Source organism: Mastigoproctus giganteus, chromosome 8 (assembly GCF_048544385.1).
Source record: "Mastigoproctus giganteus isolate SK-2022 chromosome 8, ASM4854438v1, whole genome shotgun sequence".
In the NCBI taxonomy this organism is placed as follows: domain Eukaryota; kingdom Metazoa; phylum Arthropoda; class Arachnida; order Uropygi; family Thelyphonidae; genus Mastigoproctus; species Mastigoproctus giganteus.
In genome coordinates this window covers 89,897,343-89,919,982 of record NC_143582.1, presented here as the reverse complement: position 1 = coordinate 89,919,982, position 22,640 = coordinate 89,897,343, and the positions used below count along the sequence as shown (strand labels likewise).

The 22,640-nt window shown below is 37.1% G+C and overlaps 1 protein-coding gene across 3 annotated transcripts in view; it reads left to right on the top strand.

The window, feature by feature from the left end:
• LOC150081710 (prolyl 4-hydroxylase subunit alpha-1-like) overlaps positions 1–22,640 on the top strand; it is a 230,337-nt gene that overhangs the window by 115,029 nt on the left and 92,668 nt on the right. For all 3 annotated transcript variants that reach the window (XM_090379579.1, XM_090379578.1, XM_090379577.1), the window contains exon 8: positions 7,123–7,296. In XM_090379579.1, the coding sequence (XP_090235705.1) occupies positions 7,123–7,296 (174 nt within the window). The remainder of the gene's footprint in view (positions 1–7,122; positions 7,297–22,640) is intronic.

The window sequence follows — 22,640 nt, the reverse complement described above, 5'->3', positions numbered from 1 at the left end:
ACCACCGCATATCCCCGGAGCAACGTGGCCTTAGTTGCTAATGCTCCTAAAAAAAAAAAAAACCGAATAACAAAATAACAATTTCCAACATGTGCATAATTTGAGTTAAGAGTTTCCTTTTAAAATCCCCCTCAAGAGGATTTTTGGGTATTTGGTTATGAAACAAAAAAAATTAGGAATATTGCAGAAATGTTTTTTTTTTAAATGTGAATAAAATATGTGACATGATTTAAATTCTTAATAACAATCATCATTCTTATCTGTGACTTAGATCATCAGTTCTTTTGATATTAATTTTGGACAAATATTTTGAAGAATAATTCAGTTGTGATCACTAATGTACCTTTCTAGGTACATGGAATTGAAATTTGATAGCCAAGAATGTACTTTCAGAAACTGCATAATTCAATCCCTATTTAAGTCCTAGTATCTTTTTTTTTTTTTTTTTTTTTTTTATGTAAACCCCAAACATGAGAGGTATTAGAACCTTATAGTACTTAGTACCGTGTTTGGGTTGGAGGTTGAAAAGATGAAAGAAAATATTTGTTGACTTGAACTTCTGTAGACTAATTTTTAGGACATACGTATGAAGGAAGGTAGTTCCAGAAAACGGCAGTTGAATGAATAAATGAGGAAGATGAAAAGTTGGTTCTGTGAGTTTGAAGTTGGATAGTAAATGAATGTTGACTGGTGACGGCATGTGTTCATGGAAATATCTGAAGAAGAGGCATCCAGCAGAAACAGTACGTCTATGAGACAGCGAGTGGAGAGACTCTGTTAGAGATGAATCATTAATTAACCTAACTGCCCTCTTTTGAACGGAATCAAGAAGCCTGAGAGAGGTTTTGGGGACACCACCCCAGATGTGGGAACAATATTCCATGGTAGGGTGGATTTGCGATTTGTGTAGAGTGAACAGCTGTTTGGAAGAAATGTAACGCCGAGAGGGAAAGAGAAAACCAAGTTTTTTAGATGCAGAGGAAACAATATTTGTAATGTGCTTGTGCCAAGAGAGATTAGAAGTCAGGGTAATCCCCAAAAGAGATATCATTTTGCCTAGAAATCAGTGTCACCAAAGATAAGCATAGGAGCAGAAGAATCCTTTTTGCGAGATATAAGACAAGGCAGTTTTAGAAGGATTGAAATCAACTAAGTTGTCTTTGCTCCACTGGAGAATTACCTGGAGATCGGCATTTAAGGAATTGGTAGCAGATTTTCGAAAAGTTGAAGCTGATTGAGCAGGGCAAGGTTTCTAAAAATGGAAAGTGGAATGCAATGTGCTATCATCGGCAAAACAATGGATAGGATTTCCAGTCAATGGAAGAAGGTCATTAATATACAAGAGGAAAAGAGTGGGGGAAAGAACTGAACCTTGGGGCCACCGGCATTAGTGGAGAAGTTAGAAGACAGAGAGCCATCTACCATCACCCTCAGTGAGTGATCAGAGAGAAAACTAGATAACCAATTACAAATACCAGTTGGAAAACCATAAGATGAAAGCTTGTGTAGAAGACATTTATGCCAACACGATCAAAAGCCTTTGAGATGTCAAGAGCAACTGCTTGTACTTCAATGAACTTTTCCATTGAATTAGTCCATAAATGGGTAACATAAGCTAGAATATCACCAGTGGATTGACACTGACGAAATCCATACTGGTGATCGTTGATCAGACGGAAGGTTTCTAGGTAGTTTAAGAGTTCGCAATTAATTGATTTCTCCATTACTTTAGGAAGAGTAGAAGTAATTGTAATCGGACGATATTGGATGGGAGGGATTTGTCACCCTTTTTAGGAACTGGCTAGATATGAGAATTTCCAAGCAGAAGAAAAAACACCTTTGATATAAGAAAGTGAAAAAAGGCGGCAAAGAACAGGAGTAAGTTCCGACGCACAGGTTTTGAGAACAAGTGGAGAAATACCATTGGGACCTGGAGCTTTCTTAGCTTCAAGATTCGTCAAAATCCTTCTGACAATCTTTTGACAGAAGACCACAGGAGGCATTGAATGGAGTGTGTTGGGAATGGTGGGAGGTGTTTTACCAAGATCATTAATACACAAGTTGGAAGAAAAATGGGATGCTTGCTTGGCTGAAGTGACAACAGAACCATCTGGTTTGGACAAAGGTGGGAGCAGAATGGGCAAAAGTTGCGGCCAATAGCTTTGGCAAGAGACCAGATGCTCGGCTGCAATTAGGGCAAGAAGAAAGTGTTCTACTCGCCTGTTCAAACTCTAGTTTGAACTGATTGCTTTACAATTGTTGCAGGCTTTGGTGTAGGCAGAAAATGACACTGAAGAATTAGGAACAAGCCAATGACGATACGTAACGTTCTTCTCTTCAACAGCTTTAGCACATTTATTGGAAAACCAAAGTTTAGATAAAGGACGAGATTTTAAAGTGGAGTGTGGGATAAAGGATTCCATTCCTGCAAGAATAATTTCACTGACACGATCTGAGAAAATGTTGACATCAGAAGTTTTGAAACAGTAATCTGACCAAGGAAAAGAAGTCTCGCAGGTCATCCCATTTTGCATTCTTGTAATGCCAAACAATACGAGATTGGGAATAGCCATGAGATAAAGGCTCCATTGGAGAAGAGACAATCACCAAGTTGTGATCTGACCGTGTACTCACTTCGACCGTGTACTTGACGTAACGTGGCTTCAACAATGCCCCACCGCATACACACTATTTGGACTCCCTCCAGTCACTATCAGGTAGAGTAGAGGTAGCAAGATTATACACTAGCTGATCCGAAAGCCTCCTAAAGAGTTACCAATAGGTTCGGTCCAGTGTACTAACTAGCGGCCGGCCTGTGAACACTGTTTTATAGCTGAACCCTCAAAATGCAAGGAAGATTGGATCTCACCATGTTGTTCATCATAACCTCAAAAGTCATCAATCATACTGCATGATGGAAGAGATGGGGGGGGGGGGCTTGACCGGAACTTAGCTCTGGAGACTAAACATGGGTTCCACCACTTCAAGCCTCCAATAAGCAAAGTGGTGGTATTGCACCGGTTGATGAGAGTCATCTACCACCTAGTACTGCCTGGTAACACAGAGGGGCGGCATTCCTCCATGTGGTGTGGGTGCCACACCTTGACCCCTGCTTACGTTGGTTCACACCTGGGTGGTCACCCACCATGTGCTTGTGCATGGAGGTTATACCCAGGATTACTAACAGTCCCACCATCGGAAGGCGCAAGCAGAGGATTTGGCTGTCACAGACAGTCTGGACTTCGCCGAAATTTGGTCCATTTGACTTGAGTGTCACCTGAATAATAGTTCCATCAGCATTTTAGACTCCCAGGTTGCAAGTACAGCTTGTCTGGCATATCTGAGAGAATGTCGGTGACAACCTCAAGGACCAAATCTAGCATATCTCCAGATATGCTAGGTTAGCAGCCATGTACAGCCACCGTATTCATTAGTTGCCATAAAGCACCTCTTCACAAAACCTACTACATCTAAAAGTTGCCAGTGGAGCACCACCACAGAGTTCATAGGATCCACAAATGATATCCCATGTATAGAACATTTATGGTGCCACTCATTTATGGTGCCACTCAGTAGAACATTTATGGTGCCACTCAGTAGAAACAATTGCAGATCCTCCAATAGGCTCCCACATAGGAATATTACTTTATTAATTTAATCCTTTAGTCTCATTCTTTTGCATGGTAGTAGAATTTACATACAAGTCTTTGTTGCTTTCATCTTTTGGTTTCAGTAATATGTTTGTTATAGTTATTATCAGTTATAATTTGTTATTGTTACTTCCCATCCCCTTATGTAATTGACTCTTTAATAACTTTATAATATCCATCCGCTGAAGAATCGTTCAGAATGCAGAGTGTATTTTGTGGAAGAATGTAAGAACCATTCAAAGCTTAAAATGAAGTTGCAATATATATATATTTTTTTGTTTTGAACAATTTTCCAAATTCTTCATTGAACCTCTTAACATCTTAAAAAAAAGTCACTAACAGGGCACTATTGCATTGTATTGAGCACAATAATTTTGTGACAAAAGGAAAGAAATAGTTTGAAATTGTGAATTTTATAATTCTATTCTTTATTCCCATAGTGTATTGATAACAAGCACAAATACAAGATTTGTTAAGCAAGTGTCGATTATGCTCATTGTTCGTGTTGTGATAACTTACTTCAACGCGTGGCGTGTTTACACACGTTATCCTTACCTCCACTCGATAAGCCGTTTGCTCACGCTTAGTAATCTGTTAATGTCAGCCTATAACAAAGACGTGTTTTGACATCTCAGTGTATTTCAAAATGTTAGAGTACACTGAACATCAAATTTTGCTTTAAAATTAGAAAAACTTCAAGTTGAAATATTTGATCTTAAATAGCTTATGGGGATTCTACAATGAGCCATACAAAAGTTTTTGACTGGTGCCATCATTTAAAAAAGGATAGAAAATGAAGCAAAACAAAGGCCATGTTGCTAGCAGTTTGACTGTGAGGATGTTGTCCACCATGAATTTGCTCCAGAGGGACAAACAATTAATGAAGAGGTCTATATTGAAGTTCGGAGATGTCCTCATGACACAGTTGAAAGAACTGTCATGAAGACCAGAATAGACTACCCTTCACCGTGATAACTTTTACTGACTTTTTTTGACCAAATGCTGAATTGCTCAAGTCCAATAACCCCCTTATTTACCAGATAATGGCTTCATGCAATTTTTTTTTTTTTTTTTTCCGAGACTGAAAAATATTTTGAAAAAACATTGATTTGACAAAATTCAAATGATATTGGGTAATATGACTGGCTCAGTTTTTCAGTGATTTTGTAGTTGGCTTTCCAGAAGTGTGTCCAAGAGCAAGAAATATTTGGGCTAAGTAGCTGGTATCTGGCCTCTAGCCTCAGAAGAATGGAGGGGGATTAAGTCACTCATCCACTAAGTATGTCTATTGTTACTATACTGATTTTTGAAAAGATTTTGTATCTTTAGTAACAGTAGTCTTGTTATCCAGAATTATTTCCTATCTATCTATCTCACCCTAATTATATTTAAATAATGTTGGAAAAGAAGTATTACTTAATAAAAATAAAAAGGAGGGTACAGCACACATCAAAGGCAGCAAAAAGCACATTCCTCTACATGATGCTTGAAACATAGTCATAAATTAAAATGAGGTTTAAAATAATAAAATAATGCCAGCAGTACGGCAAGACAAGAGCGAAAAAACAAAATTAAACCTAAATTCAAATCTAACAGGGAGGGAAGAGAAAGGTAACAAGAATAAAAATATATTGCAACCGATTTTTTTCTATTTTTGTTTTGTTTTGTTTTATTGTGAATGGTTTAAATCTCTGTTTGGTGATATTTCACATAAATTTGGACCTGGTGCCCATCAGAGGGGGCACTGCTAAATTTCTATTTAATTGGCTTTAAATTTTAATGAATTATTATTCGTATAATTAGATTTTCTAAATTAATTTAGAGTTTCCGTTGCAATATATTTTTATTCTTGTTACCTTTCTCTTCCCTCCCTGTTAGATTTGAATTTAGGTTTAATTTTGTTTTTTCGCTCTTGTCTTGCCGTACTGCTGGCATTATTTTATTATTTTAAACCTTATTCTAATTTATGACTATCTCACCCTAGTGTATAGCTTTGCAGAACAAAAGAAATCTAAGACAAAACCAAAATTCTGTGGGAAAATTGTATACTGATAGGTGTGCAGTACATTTTGCACATTAACATAGATTTTTTATGGATTTCTTTTGACCTTTCCAGTTGAAAAAAAAAAAAAAGTCAGATTCAAATTGAAAATTATGCAGGGCATGTATTAAAATTCATGCTGATAAAATTTAATGGATATTTTAATGTTTAAATTTAAGGAGGTGTGTGAACTGAGTAGGTACAGCTCCATCTCCCCACCACCTTAAATGGGGTTAAATGCATATCCATTGAAGTGTATATCCAATGCATTGTATATCCAATATATCCAGTGTATACCAATGCATATCCAATGAAGTGTATTTTAGCTAATCAGGTGCCAACATCTCAACAGCAGCCAACATGGTTAAGTGCTCCCATTGTGTCGTGTCACGAGTCTACCATGACTGGCTCAACAGCAGTTGAACAACCAGCCAAAAGTCACACATGGGACACCCATATGGGGTTGATACTCATGGTGAGTGTCATGTCTTGTCTCATAATGCAGCAGCTAATCACCCAGATGTACCTAATCTACCTAACCACCCCATACAACTTAGGAATAGTGAGCCCAATATCCACATGGACTACACATTGGACATTAGCTTGTGTGGGCCATATGGCAGTCGATGGCTCTCATGGGTACCCATGCTCGCTATGAGACAAGAAACTGTACCTTGCTTGGGTACATCAGAACCAACACTGGACAAATGACAAGTGGAAATCTGTCACCTGGTTTGATGAATTCCCTTTCTGACTTGTCATGCCGATGAGCATATCTGCATTTGGAAAAAGCAACATAAGACCATGGCACCTGAGTGCACTGTTGGTTTTCGGCTGGTTGGAGATGGTAGTGTTATGGTTTTTGTGGCATGCTCTAGGTCCTCTGTTCACCATTAATCAGTGGATCAGTGTGAATGTTTGTATTTCTGTCTTTGCTGACTGAAGTCAGTGTATTCAGACAATTGTGATGTCTATCATCAAGACAATGTGTCATGCCACAAGGCCCAACAGTTTGTTAACTGGTTTCAGGAACGTGACAATGAATTTTCTGTCTTCTCATGCCCAGCTCACCCAATCTCAACCCAATTGAGTATATTTGGGACCTACTGGAAAAGGACATTCAATGCTATGACCATCCATCTTATGATGCGTGGGCTTTACTGGACACATTGTGCAACCTATAGGTTGTACTGCCACAAGACACTCTTCTCTACCTTGTGAAGTCCATGTCATGATGTGTTGGGTATTATGGGCAAATGGTGGCACTGTGAGGTAATAGGTAGGTGTTGCTAATGCAGAGCCTAGTGTGTGTGTACACACACCAAATAATAACAGATAATATTTACATTGAATGCTCTTTATGTATTTATTTTCACTTTCTCTGCTTTTTTTAAATTAAAAAAAAGTATTAATTTTTAATTAATTTTTTAGCATTTGGTTCGTGAACATGAACTAAAGTGTCAGTATTCATCCAATACTCATCCATATCTTCTTCTACAACCAGTCAAGGAGGAGGAAGTATTTTTGAGTCCAAGGATACTTATACTTCATAATGTACTATCTGACAAAGAAATAAATGTTATAAAATCTTTAGCTCAACCACGGGTAAGATGTTACTTTAATGATGAATCAGTATTTGTTGTTTTAATATATTTCTGTGCACATCTAAATAAATATGTTCAGAAACTATGAAATTATGTTTTTTTTTTTTTTTTTTTTATATGTATGAAAATGATTGAATGTGCATATTTTTAAACATTTATTTCAAAGTTGTGTTGTTGCATGGCAGTGCATTTTTACCAACATTATGAAATTGTTTGAAAACATTACAAAAGCCATTTTGTGCAGCCAACATCTTAAATTGCATATTTTGAGATCTGGTGACCTAAATCGATTCTTTAATGCCCTATTGCATGTTTATAATGAGGTACTATTTATAATCAAAATAAATTGAACTTTATGCATACATGGGCATTATCATCAGTAAAAGTCCTTTCCGCCTTAAATCCAATATTTGCTGTGGCCTTCATTTTTTGACCGCATCATTCAGATGACAAAGGATTTCAGTGTACTGCTCACAGATCAGCTTTCTGCTATGAATGAAAAATAGACAAGCATGTTATTTCAAAAAAAAATTTCCAAATTGTTTTGGCATTTCATGTGCTGCTTATACGCTTGACTGTTTTATTGAATCTGCACCATGCCTCTTTTCTTTAATGTTGCAGGCATTTCAGATGAGGACCTTTAATTTAAATGGAGACAATTTGGTGCTCTGTTCAATTACTGATATTTTACCATTACTATTTGTGGAATCTAAAATGTGACATAGGAGTGGACAAACCTGGGGATGCTTAGCTGAACTAAGTCTTTCTTCTCTTTTTTCTAGAAGAAAGAACTAAATATTTCTTCTTGATTTTTCTAATTGCTCTGGCATTATTTTTGATTCCTCACTTCTTTAGTTGAACAGTTAAGGAATAAAAATTATAAAATCTTTAGCTCAAAAAGAGACACGGGTGCCGGCAGCATGGTGCAAGGTGGGGTAAGTGCACCATCTTTGGATTTCGCAGTAATACACAATTTTTAATATTTTCATTAATTTATTGAAACTAAAACAATACAAATTCTACAAAAAAATATATATATTAATTCAGATGATATTTCAAAACAAGAACAAAATTAAAATAACTTGAAAGCAGAATTACAGCCTGTTAACTTTCGTCATTATAGTTGTGTTCATAAAATCTTCATTGCCATCAATTCTTTTCTTAATTTAACTTGACTTGATTAAGATATTGCATATATTCAAAAATTTGGTGAACAAAAAATTTATTCCCACATGCAACGTCTTGCAAGATGTCCTGCCAGCACCCATGACAACTGGTAAGGTGTTACTTTAATGATAAATCACAACATTTGTTGTTTTAGTATTCTGTGCTCATGTACCCCAGGGGGCTCACATCTAGTGAGTATAGGCTTGGCACACCCAGGGTCCTGAGCTGGATATCATCATTCTTCTCTTTCTTGGTGATTCCCTTCTACTTCTGACTCTTATTCTCTCTCTCTCTCTCTCTCTCTCTCTCTCTCTCTCTCTCTCTCTCACATAAGCCTCAGGCCTCCTAGCACCATATAGCTAATAATAATAATAATATATATAATACATTCAGATTGTATTATGTGTACATTCTCATGGCTGGTAATGAAGGAGATGAGGTCTTCCAGGTCCTAAGTAAATGAAATCCTCTTAGAGGAGAAGGTTGCAGTAAGAGGAAGAGAGGGATAGAAAGTAGAATTAGGATTGCAGCATAGCCATAGTTGGAGAAAAGGCTGGCAGTGTTAAATAGTATTTTCATGTAAATCAGTTTACAGGAAGCAACTGGCAATACCGGCTGAAGTTAGTATCATTAGTATTGAAATGGACATTTTGGTGCAATGCAAACTTTTTTTCTGTAACTGCCAAGAAAAAAAGAAGTCTCAATATTAAAGAATAGTAAATTGTAGGGATATTATCATACTACATTGTAAGCATAATATTATCATCTACTCTATTTCATTGCTTTTAATTAATTAAATATTTTAAATTTAAAACATTACTTTAAAAAAATTAATGAAACAACTAAAAGAAATATGACTATCAATTTTAAGATAAAAGTCTTGCATAAAGAAATAATGTCTATAAAATCACTTTAAAAATGGTATTTATTAAAAATATTATTGTTTCATGCATGAGATTCCATAAGATAAATTGAATAGTATTGTTGTACGCACTCTTCACAACCAGAAAATGCCATGGATCTTTTAGCCTTTATTAGACATCTGGACGGGCCAGGTAACAAGAAGAATGTTCAAGGTTGGGCCGGGTAACATGAATAATGTTAGAGCTTGGTTCAGGTACAAATAATCGTGATGGATTGTTATTTCCAAACGTTTTGGACTATTTCCTACATATATATATATATATTTTTTAAATATTTTGATATGCATTTAAATTCTTAAAGGTTTTTTAAAAAAAATTGTATTAGTTGTCTGTTGACTTTTAATTGGCCAATAAGGCACACTTTGCCAACATTTCCAAAATTCACTGAAATTTGTAATCTTTCGTGGAAGTGACTATACCCAGTGGTGAGCTATATAGTGGGCTTGCATGGGCTCGTGAGAGCCCATTGTTATTTTTTTTGAAAATTTGCGAGCTCATTGTTGAGACAATCATTTTATAAATGAAATCCTGAATGATTGAGTATCCAGAGCCGAAACTACAGTGGGGTGAGCGGGGCCCCATCCCCAGAATTTTAATGGCACAATCGATCAGTTATGTATTTTAAAATTCCTTCATTTTTGATTTAATTACAGTCGGACCTCTGTTTAATCAACTTCTTTATAGTGAATTTTTTTAAAATTCCTCCTGGTAATTACATTTAAAATAGTTTCCATTGAACGAAGAAAATTTCCATATCAAGACAGATTACGAAAGACAACTTTGTATTCATTGTTTCCCACCGCTGATCTTTAGACAATTAGAAAGTGTGAATTAAGGGTGAAAGGGATTACCATTTAACAATGTTAGTGGTGTCCCTAAAACCTATGCAGTCATATACCGAGAAGTCGCACTAGTCAATATGTCAGAGGATTAAGAAGATTCCCGACACGGATAATAGCCTCTGGTCACGAAAAATGCATCATGTCTCTAATCATACTACTATTGAGTGCCCCACACAGACTAGTTTGTTTGTTGTTGTTGTTGTTTGTTATTTGGTTTTTAGGAACATTAGCAACTAGGGCCATATTGCTCCGGGAATATGCGGTGGTCATTCCCTGACCTTTCCGCATCCTCCGTATTTGGTGGTGACGGGCTCAAACCCTGGTCTAATCAAGAAGAGTGTGCTTACGCACTGCTGCTCCTTCCCACATAGCTACAGAGGTGCCAGACACACACAGACTAGTGTGAGCGTGGGCAGCGCCTCTGGCAGATGCCGCGGATGACATCACTTCCATGACCGATCAGATTTACTCGGTATGTATTCCCCCCCCCCCCCAAAGGATGTTTCACATCAAAATGTCGGCAAAAGTGCGAGCCCATTGTTAAAATATTCACAGCTCACCACTGACTATACCGGTCTGTATTTTTGCTCAGTAAAGTAGTCTTTTACCCTTAAACGAGCATAGTTGCAATTTACGTTACATCAAGGGTATATGAGTCATTATGTACCCTGGCAGTGGATTCCTTTTTAGTTGTATGTGTACAGTATACAGTATTTATTAAAAGTGCTATACTGTTAATCCCTAGTTTTACTTTATCCGAGATTTTGGGTTGACCTACTTCCAATTCTAAGAACATTCACTTGTAACACTTTCTAACCGCTTCTTTGCTATATCCAATACTGACCAATAATTTAGAAATGCAGGTAAGGGGAATCCCTACACATCATTCATACAGTGAGAATTGCCAGTGACAGAAGTGAGAGTCAGTTCTAATTTTTTAATTTACATAGAGGTGGACATCAATATTTGTTTTGGAATTATATTAAATATGGTAAATTGAAAATTTATTACATTTTCTTTTTTGTATAATTTATAATTATTATTGTTATATAATTATTAATATTGAATTTTGAATCTGAAAGTTTATTTTTTTATTATTATGAAACTTCCAAGTAATGCTAGCAACTTTATTTATATAAAAGTTTCAATCGGGGCGGGATAAAAATTGGTTCTTTGAAAAAAAAATTCGGGGTTGGGCCGGGCCGTTTAGACTTCATGCTGGACCAGGTAAAAATAAAAAATTTAGGCCCGTGCAGACCTCTTGTCTTTACTCTCCAAGGAATATGTAGAGGAAGTAAAGTAGAGTATTTCCTGAGAATTGTAGTAAAGTTTTGTTTTTTGTTTTTTTTATTATAACTCTTTACACATTTTTTTACAGATGATTGTTTATTAGAAAAACTTTTGAGCATAAATGCAAGTAAGGCTTCCAGAGTTAATGGCATATACCCAGTAGGTTTGAGGGAGACTGCCAGAGAGTGTATTGAACCATTGAGGACATCTTTGGACTCTGGGGAGATTCCTGTGGATTGGAGAAGTGCCACTGTATCACCAATAGATAAAAGCGGTTCTAAGAGTGAAGTTGGTAACTACAGACTTATTAGTCTGACTTCAGTGGTAGGGAAAATCTTAAGTGATTAAGAGTGCAATCCAGGGACATTTAGATAGATATTTCTTTCTGACGGACACACAACATGGTTTCATTAAGGGAAAATCATGTTTAACTAACTTAGTAGGCTATTTTGACATAGTTACTCATGAGCTGGATGTAGGGAACAATTTTGACATAGTTTATTTGGATTTAGCAATGTATTTAATTCAGTCCCTAGTGAGAGGTTACTGTATAAGCTGGAATATGTTGGGATTAGATTACTGGGAAGATTCTAAGATGGACTGCTGAATGGCTGCTGGGCAGAAAGCAGACGGTTGTGATTAATGGATATTCTATGGAATGGGGTCCCCCAAAGATTAATTATTGGACCACTGTTGTTTCTGATTTTCATAAACAATGTCAACGATGCGATAGAAGGCTTGATGTCAAAATTTCCAGATGACATAAAGATTTGTAGAGTAGTTAATGATAAGTGCTAAGTAGTGCTCCTTCAGGATTGATGGTCAGAAAAGTGGCAGCTATGTTTTAAGTATACAGCAAAATGCAAGGTCTTACATTTGGGGAATAGCAGCCCCAAAATAAATTATACACTTGGTGGGTTTGAATTAAAAACAATGGAGGAAGAAATGGTTCTGGGAGTTACAATACAGGTTGGTGCTGTATTGTAAGCTGGCTGCCTGTGAACAACGTAAACAGGCAGCCAGCAAAGCTTATGGTGTCCTATCGATGATTTATCAAACATTATTTGGTAGAGATGGGGCGGGGGGGGGGGTGTCATAATCCCACTGTATAAGGCAGTTGTAAGACCACATTTAGAATACTGTGTTCAAGTATGGGGACCTCATCTGAAAAAAGACATCGAGCTTCTTCATGAAAGGGTCTAAAGATGGGCAACTTGAATGGTGAAATCGGAAAAGGAGTAATCGTACGAGGAAAGACTCTGATTATGTGGGCTACAGAGTTTGGCAGCCAGGAACCTTAGAGATGACCTGATTGAGGTTTATAAGGCTCTGAGATGAGTTACTAAAATGAATGAAGGTGGAATTTTCACTGTTGTAGAGAATTCCAGAACTCGGATGCATAAATTCAAATTACAGGGAAAGAGGTTTAGACTAGATTGAAGGAAGTTTTCATTTGGCAGCAAGACATTGATTGCTGGAACAAGTTGTCCTTGCAGGTAATCAAGGCTGACAGTTTGAATAAATTCAAAGATCAGCTGGACAATTACTTGTGTGAGGAGGGAAGCATATAATTTCCATTTTCTTATTTACTTGTTAGGGGCGCCTCCGTAGCCAGGTGGGAAGGAGCAGCAGTGTGTAGCACACGCTTCTTGATTAGACCGGGGTTCGAGCCCGTCACCACCAAATACGGAGGATGCAGAAAGGTCAAGGAATGACCACCGCATATTCTCAGAGCAATATGGCCTTAGTTTTCTTACAATCAACATTTACTTGTTGGGTTCCTGTACCCCAACCAGAGCAGAAAAAGCCTGGGGCTTCCTTGCACTATATGACGAATACTGTTACTATTACTAACTCCTCATTTGCTAAATTAAAACACATCGACCTTTGGCCCACGTATTATAATTTCCTGTACACACAACATTTATTTGGCATATTCACTCGAAAAAGATCCAAACCACTTAACAGCAAAGTAAAACAGAGACACCACTAAACTTTAGTGGCTACTGTGTGTGTGTGTGTGTGTGTGTGTGTGTGTGTGTGTGTGTGTGTGTGTGTGTGTGTGTGTGTGTAACCACATTTGAACAAAGCTACATTTGCAGCTTTGTGACATATGACATCATCATACAGTGAAGTGAGCGTTGGGGTTTTCTCTATCTAGATTGTGTTGGATTATGTTGATTTGAATTTCATTCTTCTTATGTGTGTCATTTTGTTGATTGTCCTAAAACCTTTATAACTTAATTGCATCTTGTAGCCCTTCCATAGATATGTCACTGGTATATAATTTGCATGTTTTTTCCATATTGTTCCCCTGCCCACACTACACTTTATGGAATTATTATTTTATTGTTATTATTATCTTTGTTTCACATCACTCTTTCACAAATTTAAAATTTTTAAATTTCAGCTTGGCACAATTAGCCAATTTCCACATTCAAGGTAATATAGTTTAATAATGAATACTATATTTCCTGTGACTTTCTGCCTACACCCTGTATATGTATAATATATGTTTCAAATATAAAATGTGTAGCGCAATTTTCTGCAGCATATACTGACCCTTTTTTGTTAAAGGTTTTTCTCGGCATGTACATACATTTACATTGTAGCAAGCAATATTTTTGCTAATTAATTTATTCATAAAGAAATTAACAATAAAAGAAAAGGAAACCAAGGATGATTCTGAAGTGAATGGATAAATGACCATGTGGACATCAAAAAATTAAGGTTCCCTGTATTGTTCCTTAGTAAGAAACAGTCATAGTGGGCAGAACTTAGGAATTCATTAGAATATGATCATATCAATAGGTGGCAGTCAACTGCATGCACAATAGTCCACATGCTGACACAGTTTTAGTTGTGACTACTGAGTTTGTGTGTACTCTAAAATTGTGAGCAGTAATTTGGTTTCCTTGGGAAAAGTACACATCATCAGTGGAAATCCATTGTGTGGCTCCCACATAATCATGTCAAATCACCATGTGGGAAAATGTAAGTGAATGTAAATGCAAGTTTGTAAGTGGGCAGATGAGATTAGTGGATGAAAAAGAAGTGGGCAGCTGTCCATATTATCTAAATATGTCAAAAATAGTGATGCATCAGTGCAGACAGACAGGCATACCTCTTGATGAGTTAGAGCAAAAATTCTTTTCACATAGAACTGTGGACTACTATGCAAAAGTGTCTGGCTTACCAGAAAGCTTGCAGTAGATGGATGTTTCACTGGTTGACCAAGAAAGTATGCATGGTAACATTGCTCTCCAACCTTCAACAATACGTGGACGTGAGAAAGGAATTTTTAGGTCACATTATTATTAGATATGAGATGTAGATGTTTCGTTATTATTCCAAGGCTAAGGTGAAATCTGTGATATAGAAGCAAACTGTTCCCTCTTCCACCATAAGGTTAAGGATGACACCAAGTACAGAAAAGGTGATGAATATAATAATTAATACATTGCCATAACATCAGTGTTCATCCAACTGAAATGCTCTTTGCTGTCAGAAGGAGTGCTGCTGTTGTGTTATGTGCAACATTAGCATTCCTTTTGATATCAGACTAGGTTTCTTTCAGTAAACACTGTATGTACTGCAATGTCCACACAGGTAGCACAGTGGTTATAATCACTATCCTCCCCACGCCGGGTGGAAAAGTCCCAGGTTTGAATCCCATCAATAACCCAAGAAACTTTTATGGGATTTTCATGTGTACCATATTTAACCTCTTAAAACTTGGAGACTTTAGCATTAGCATAGGCATATGATGCAAGAAAGCAAGCTTATGCAGCATCAGCTAAAAAAAAAAAAACCACTTCCACTTCACTCCTCCATTCGTTCGAAATACCTGTCCAGCTGAGCCTTAAATTTATTTAGGCTATCAACTTCCACGACAAGGAATGGAAGTCTGTTCCACCAACCAACTACCCGCTGGCTAAAGGCAAATTTCCGCAAGTCTTTCCTACATCTGTCTTTCCTCAATATGAATTCATGCCCTCTCAGGTATTATTCTGAGCAAGAGGAAGAATCCCATCAGCATTGAGCATGCTCAAATCATTCAAGGCTTTATACACCTCTATCAGATCACCTCGCTGGTGCCTAGTCTCCAGACACTGTAATTTGCAAAATGTAAGCCTTTCTTCGTAAGAGTACCCCTTGTTCCATTCACTTAATCTTGTTGCCCTTCTCTATGCTCGTTCCAGCAGCTCTACATCCTTCTTGAAATGAGGCCTCCAGACCTGTATACAGTACTCAAGGTGTGGCCCGACCATTGCCATATACAAGGGAATAATCGCCTCCTTATCCCTGCTAGAAAAATTCCCGTATATCATTGACAAGACACCATGAGCTACTCTTGCAGCCCATCTGCACTGTTCAGAGGACTTGATATCTGCCTGCACAATTACCCCCAGGTCCTTTTTTCTACCACTGCCAGCTGATACGTTGCTCTGGGGTTGCTGTTTCCCACATGTAGTACTTGACATTTGTCAATGCTGAACTTCATTTGTCACCTCTCAGCCCATGTGCTCAACTTTTCCAGATCCTGTTGCAGCAGCATAGTGTCAGTAGTGTCCTTGACAACCCTGCCAACCTTTGTATCGTCTGCAAACTTGGACATTAAGCTTGATATACCATCATCAATATCATTTATAAATACAGAAAACAATAATGGACCCAACACTGAACCCTGAGGGACTCCACTAATAACATTAGTCCACGATGGGCAGTGTCCATTGAATACCACTCTGTCTTCTCCCCCTCAACCACCCCTTTATCCATAGCAGCAATTTGCCTCCGATGCCACACTGCTCCAATTTGTGCAGCAGTCTTCCATGTACAACAGTATCAAAAGCCTTTCTAAGATCCAAGTATATAATATCAAAGTTATTCCCTGCATCCAGTTCTTTTGTGACTACATCATAATATCCAATCAAATTGGTCAGGCAAGACCTTCCCTTAACAAAACCATGGTGTGTCCAAGATTTAAGTGAAGTCTTGTCTAGATGATCCTGCAATGCTTCTTTAACCAGTGCCTCCATTAATTTTCCTGGAACAGAAGTTAAACTAACACATCTATAATTACTTGTGTCAGCCTTTGATCCTCCTTTGTGAATTGGGGTTACATTTCCACATCTCCAGTCTATGGGTACCTCCCCTGAGTCCAAAGAAGCTCTCATAATTATGGCTAGGGGTTTGCTTACTTCCTTTGCTGCCTCCTTTAATATAACTGAATAGATTCCATCCACCCCGGATGCCTTTTTTATGTTTATCCTCAACAATTTCTCCTCCACTTTCCTCTCAGTTATTACAAAATCATCTAGCTCACTGCCAGTGTTTACTTCACCTATGGCATTTCCCTTCCTGAATAACTTGTCATATGTGAATGTAGATGCAAAATACTCATTTAATTTGTTAGCCACCTGAGCAGGATCCTCAACTGTTGAACCATCAATATCCAGTGGACCAATCTGATTCATCCCTTTCCTTCTTGAGTTTGCATAGGTAAAGAACTCTTTTCTGTTTTTCTTTGCATCCTTTGCCAAAGATTTCTCATCTGCCTTTACCTGCCTAATCTCCTTTGTGACTTGGTTACAGACCAGCTTATATCTATCATAAGCTTCCATGTCACCCATTAATTTATATGTATGCCATGCATTTTTTTCTCTGCCATGTGTCTCATTAGTTCATCTGACATCCATTTAGGCCTAAACCTTGAACAATATTTCTTAGTTGGTATGTAAAGCCATATGTAGCTTCCAAGATAAGTTCTTTGAATGCTCCCCATTTTGAATTTGCTGTTCGTAACATCATCAGTTGGTCCCACTGTATAGAATTTAAATATTGTCTCAGACCATCATTATGTTTGTTGTTTGGTTTTTAGGAGCATTAGCAACTAAGGCCATATTGCTGCGGGATATGCGGTGGTCATTCCCTGACCTTCCCGCATCCTCCGTATTTGGTGGTGACTGGCTCGAACCCCGGTCTAATCAAGAAGCGTGTGCTATTCACTGCTGCTCCTTCTCACATGGCTTCGGAGACGCCTCTCAGACCATCGTAGTCACCTTTACGAAAGCAATAACCCTTCCCTTTACCCCTGATGGTAGTTACCTCTTTGAGTAAATCCCACTTCAGCACACTGTGATCACTGCCACCTAGTGGTTCCTTTATCTGCAGATTCTTAATGCACGAAGAATCACTACAGATAATCAAATCAGGTATATTACTCCCTCTAGTTGCCTCCTGAATATGCTGATGAAGAAAACAATCATCCAATAAATCCACAAAAGCCTTGCTCTTGTGTGAGTAACCAACCCACAAATTCCAGTCAATATCTGGGAAATTAAAATCCCCCATTATAAGACTCTCTGATTTACTGGTCCACTCTATTTCCCTGTACATTTTCTTATTATATTCATCAGAGTCATTAGGCCTATAGCACACTCCTACTCTCAATTTTGATCTCCCAATGCTTATGTCACAAAAAAATGACTCTACACTGCCCTGTCCATTGATGTCGACTGGCTTCACTTCCTTGGATTTTGTGTTTCCTAACTAATAGCATAATCCCTCCCCCCCTCCTGTCTTGTCTATCCTTTCTATACACATTGTATTCCCCAAATTCCAGTTCTGCATTCCTTATATCTCTGTGACACCACGTCTCTGATATCCCAACAATATCTGCCTTTAATGTTTTGAGCAATACCTCAAATTCATCAAATTAATTACCAAACTCCTTGCATTGGTGTACATGCAAGTTTACATGCACCTGTTCTTATTCTTAGCTGCCCTAACACAACCCATGTGATTACTTGTTCCGCAATGACTCCCAGCAGTCTCTGAAATATCCTGTATCTTGTTTTCCAGGCTGCTGCTCATTTCAATAGAAGCAGTGCAAGAATCACTTTCACCTCTGCCAGTGGCTATTGTTAATATATTAATTCTTGTATTCCCCCGAACTAGCAATTTTCCGACCCACCTAACACTGCCTCGACAGCATCAGCAAATATTCTTGCACCCTTTCTGTTTAAGTGTATCCCATCCCTGTAGAAGCAGTCTCTCCTGTTAACAAGTACAGACCAGGCTGAAAAAAATTCTACTTCATGAGCTTTGCACAATCTTTCCAGGGCCGAATTGATCGACAAGGCTCTCATCATATACTCCCTCATATTGTGTCTGGGCAGAATTGCAGACACTTTCAAATTCAAGTTATCACGCAATCACAGAACTCGACCATACAATCACTCTGTTCTATGACCACACCAACTGCAAGGAGACAAGTGGTACCCAAATAATAGATTTTAGCCAAATTTTTGACTCCGTTATAATAGTTAGATAATATAATAAAATGATATATATTAAAAAAAATGTCTAAAGGATGCGAGCACTATTGTTAAATTGCAGTTTGTTAACGGCTGCCCCCTTAACAAAACCATGCTGTGTCCGAGCTATAACTGAAGTCTTGTCTAGATGATCCTGCAGTACTTTTTTAACCAGTGCCTCCATTAATTTTCCCGGAACAGAAATTAAGCTCACAGGTCTATAATTACTTGTGTCTGCCTTTGATCCTCCTTTGTGAATTGGGGTCACATTTGCACATCTCCAGTCTGTGAGTACCTCCCCTGAGTCCAAGGAAGCTCTTATAATTATGGCTAAGGGTTTGCTTACTTCCTTTGCTGCCTCCTTTAATATAACTGGATAGATCCCATCCACCCCAGGTGCCTTTCTTGTGTTTATCTTCAACAATTTCTCCTCCACGTTACTCTCAGTTATTACAAGATTCTCTAGCTTACTGCCAGAGTTGAATACACCTCTGGCATTCCCCTCGCTGAATAACTCGCCTCGTGTTTTTTACCCAACCTCCCACAGTCCAAACTTGACACCAACTAACTTCTGCATTTTCCCACATTCAAAGAGGCATCTGTGAGGGAAATGCTCCCCATTGAATGAAGCTGTCCAGTAGAGCAGCGGTGTCCAACGTTTTCACGGGCCGCACAGAGTGATTTGAGAAAAAAATTGTCACATTTCTATATCTTGTTACTCGTAAAAGGAAGTTTCTATTTTCATGTTACTGTTTTTTCTTTTCAAGCTATATATAAAAAAATACAAATTCCCAGCACTTTCATGTGCAACAAATCTGTTAGTGATTTATTTTTTAGATTTTATTAAAATTATAAAAATATGACTTTTTTTTTTTAAATACTTTACTTTTGTTTCTGTTTGAAATACTTCACTTTTGCATTAAAAAAAATACTTTAGTTTTGCTTTTAAATGCTCATTTTAGAAAAATTTACAACCTGAAAAGGATCACTGCTTTTCAATATTAAGATGAATAAATAAATATAATGATAAACCTAAAATTGAAATATTCAAAAATTTTATTAAGTACAATACACAATAACATTTACTAGACAAAACTTAACATTTAATGAGATGATTGAGACTGGATATTTTTAAATATTTCGTTGCAAATTTGTGACGACAATCTCAATACATAATGATTATGTCCTGATGGTATTTCTTTATGAAGCTCCAGGTCCTGGTGGTATTTCTCCATTTTTTCTCAAAACCTGCGCTCCTGAACTTACTCCTGTTCTATGCCACCTTACCAGTGTCAATCCATAGGTGATATTCTGGCCTATGTTACCAATATATGGAGAAATTCAATGGAAAAGTTTGGTGAAACACAAGCAGTTGCTCTTGACAACTCAAAGGCTTTTGATCATGTTTGGATAAAGATCTTCTAAACAAGCTTTCATCTTATGGTTTGCCAACTGTTCTTTGTAATTGGTTATGCAGTTTTCTCTCTGACCACTCATGGAAGGTGATGGTAGTTGGCTCTGTCTTGTAACTTCACTACTAATGCTAGTGTCCCCCAAGGTTCAGTTCTTTCCCTCTATTCTTTTCCTCTTGTATATTAATGACCTTCTTTCATTGATCGGAAATCCTATCCATAGTTTTGCTTATGATAGCACATTGCATTCCATTCCCAGTTTGAGAAACCTTGCCATGCTCAATCAGCTTCAACTTCTCGAATATCCGCAATCAATTCCTTAAATTCCGATCTCCAGGTAATTCTCCAGTGGCGCAAAGACAACTTAGTTGATTTAAATCCTTCTAAAACTCAGTCCAGTCTTATATCTCGCAAAAAGGATTCTTCTGCTCCTATGCTTATCTTTGGTGGCACTCCAATTTCTAAGCAAGATGATATATCTCTTTTGGGGATTATCCTGAATTCTAATCCTTGGCACAAGCATATCAAAAATATTGTTTCCGCTGCATCTAAAAAACTTAGTTTTCTCTTTCACTTTCAGCGTTACTTTTCTTCCAAACAGCTGTTTACTCTGTACAAATCACAAGTCTACCCTACCATGGAATAGTGTTCCCACATCTGGGGCGGTGCCCCCAAAACCCTTCAGGGCTTCTAGATTCCATTCAGAAGAGGACAGTTAGGTTAATTAATGACTCATCTCTAACAGAGTCTCTCCACTCGCTGTCTCATAGACGTACTGTTTCTGCTGCATGCCTTTTCTACAGATACTTCCATGGGCACTTTTCTTCTGAATTTGCTTCTGTAATTCCTGCTCTCTTTCAAAACAGTCCGAACGCTTGCCACCACCAAGGAACATCCATTTACTGTCCAACTTCAAACTCACAGAACCAACTTTTCATCTTCCTCGTTTATTCATTCAACTGCTGTTTTCTGGAACAACTTTCCTTCATACGTATTTCCTGAAAATTACAGTGCACAGAAGTTCAAGGCAACAAATATCTTCTTTCATCTTCTCAACCTAAAACCCATGCATGGTACTATAGGTTCTAATACCTCTCATGTTTGGGGTTTTCATAAAAAAAAAAAAAAAATGTTCATCTGTTATTCTGTTTCTTTTTAAATATTTATTTGATTTATTTATTTTTTACGAGTGAAAAAAATCTGCTTGCAAACATACCTTGATCCGAACAAAGTAGCCATTTTCTTTTATTAGCAGAAAATCTTCAGATGGGAAAGTCTTGTAGAATTCAAATAGTTTATTTTTGCAGTCTATACACTGCATTTGAATGCAGTATATACTGCATATACTCTATATACTGCATAAAACATTTGAATTATATTTTGACTTGAAGATCAATAATTTCAAGTTGCAATCTGGGATTGTAGTTTTCAGCCATAAATGGGTTCTCAAACAAAAGCTTATGTTTTTTCATGGGATTTTGTATCAGAAAATCAACTTTCAAACTTTTCAAAAAGTAATTGTAATAACAAAAGGAAATGGTTCTTTGGAAAAGCAAATGGGCAGTGGTTGAAAACCACTGCCCTATACACTTCTATTGTATTTTTTTCCTTTAAGGTATTTTTTTCCTTTAAGGTCTATGGTGTTTTTTACACCTAAATTATATAGATAATTATAAATCTTAAAATATTATGCCCTGTTGCATTGAGTCTTACTTAAACAGTATTATATATAATTAATCCTTGAAATCCATTCAGTACATTAATTTTTTTTAAATTAATTTGATCCAGTTAATTCAGTTAATTCCAATTTATTTTTAATGACAAACTTTGGATTTGAATTTATTTTGATGTGGTTTCTTGTAATTTTTATTAGTCAGTCAGTTTTTGTTACTTTTTATTTTATTTATTATTATTTTTTTTCATATCTTTAGTTTCTAAGTTAATTTATTAAACCCCTTTACAACGAGTTGCCATGATATTGCACTACTTCGAATAAGTAACGCTTCACCTAAGGAGAAGACTAATGTTATTTATTCTCAGATAGGTACCACCACCCTGAATAAATAACATTAGTCTTCTCCTTAGGTGAAGCGTTACTTATTCGAAGTAGTGCAATATCATGGCAACTCGTTGTGAAGGTATTCACAATATGAGATATAACCTAAAACGATGCCACCTTAAAAAATTTTCTGTTTATTCAGAAATGGCTGTGTATTATGATGCTAAGCACTTTATATACATAGTCTAAATTTGTTCGCAGCTTGAGGCTCTAGCCCTAAATGCGCATTAGTTTATTAAACCCCATAATTATGGCATAAAAAAATACAAAAAAAAAAAAAACCCTTTTTTTCATACATTGTTATTCCATGCCTATTTTCATCTGATGAAAGGA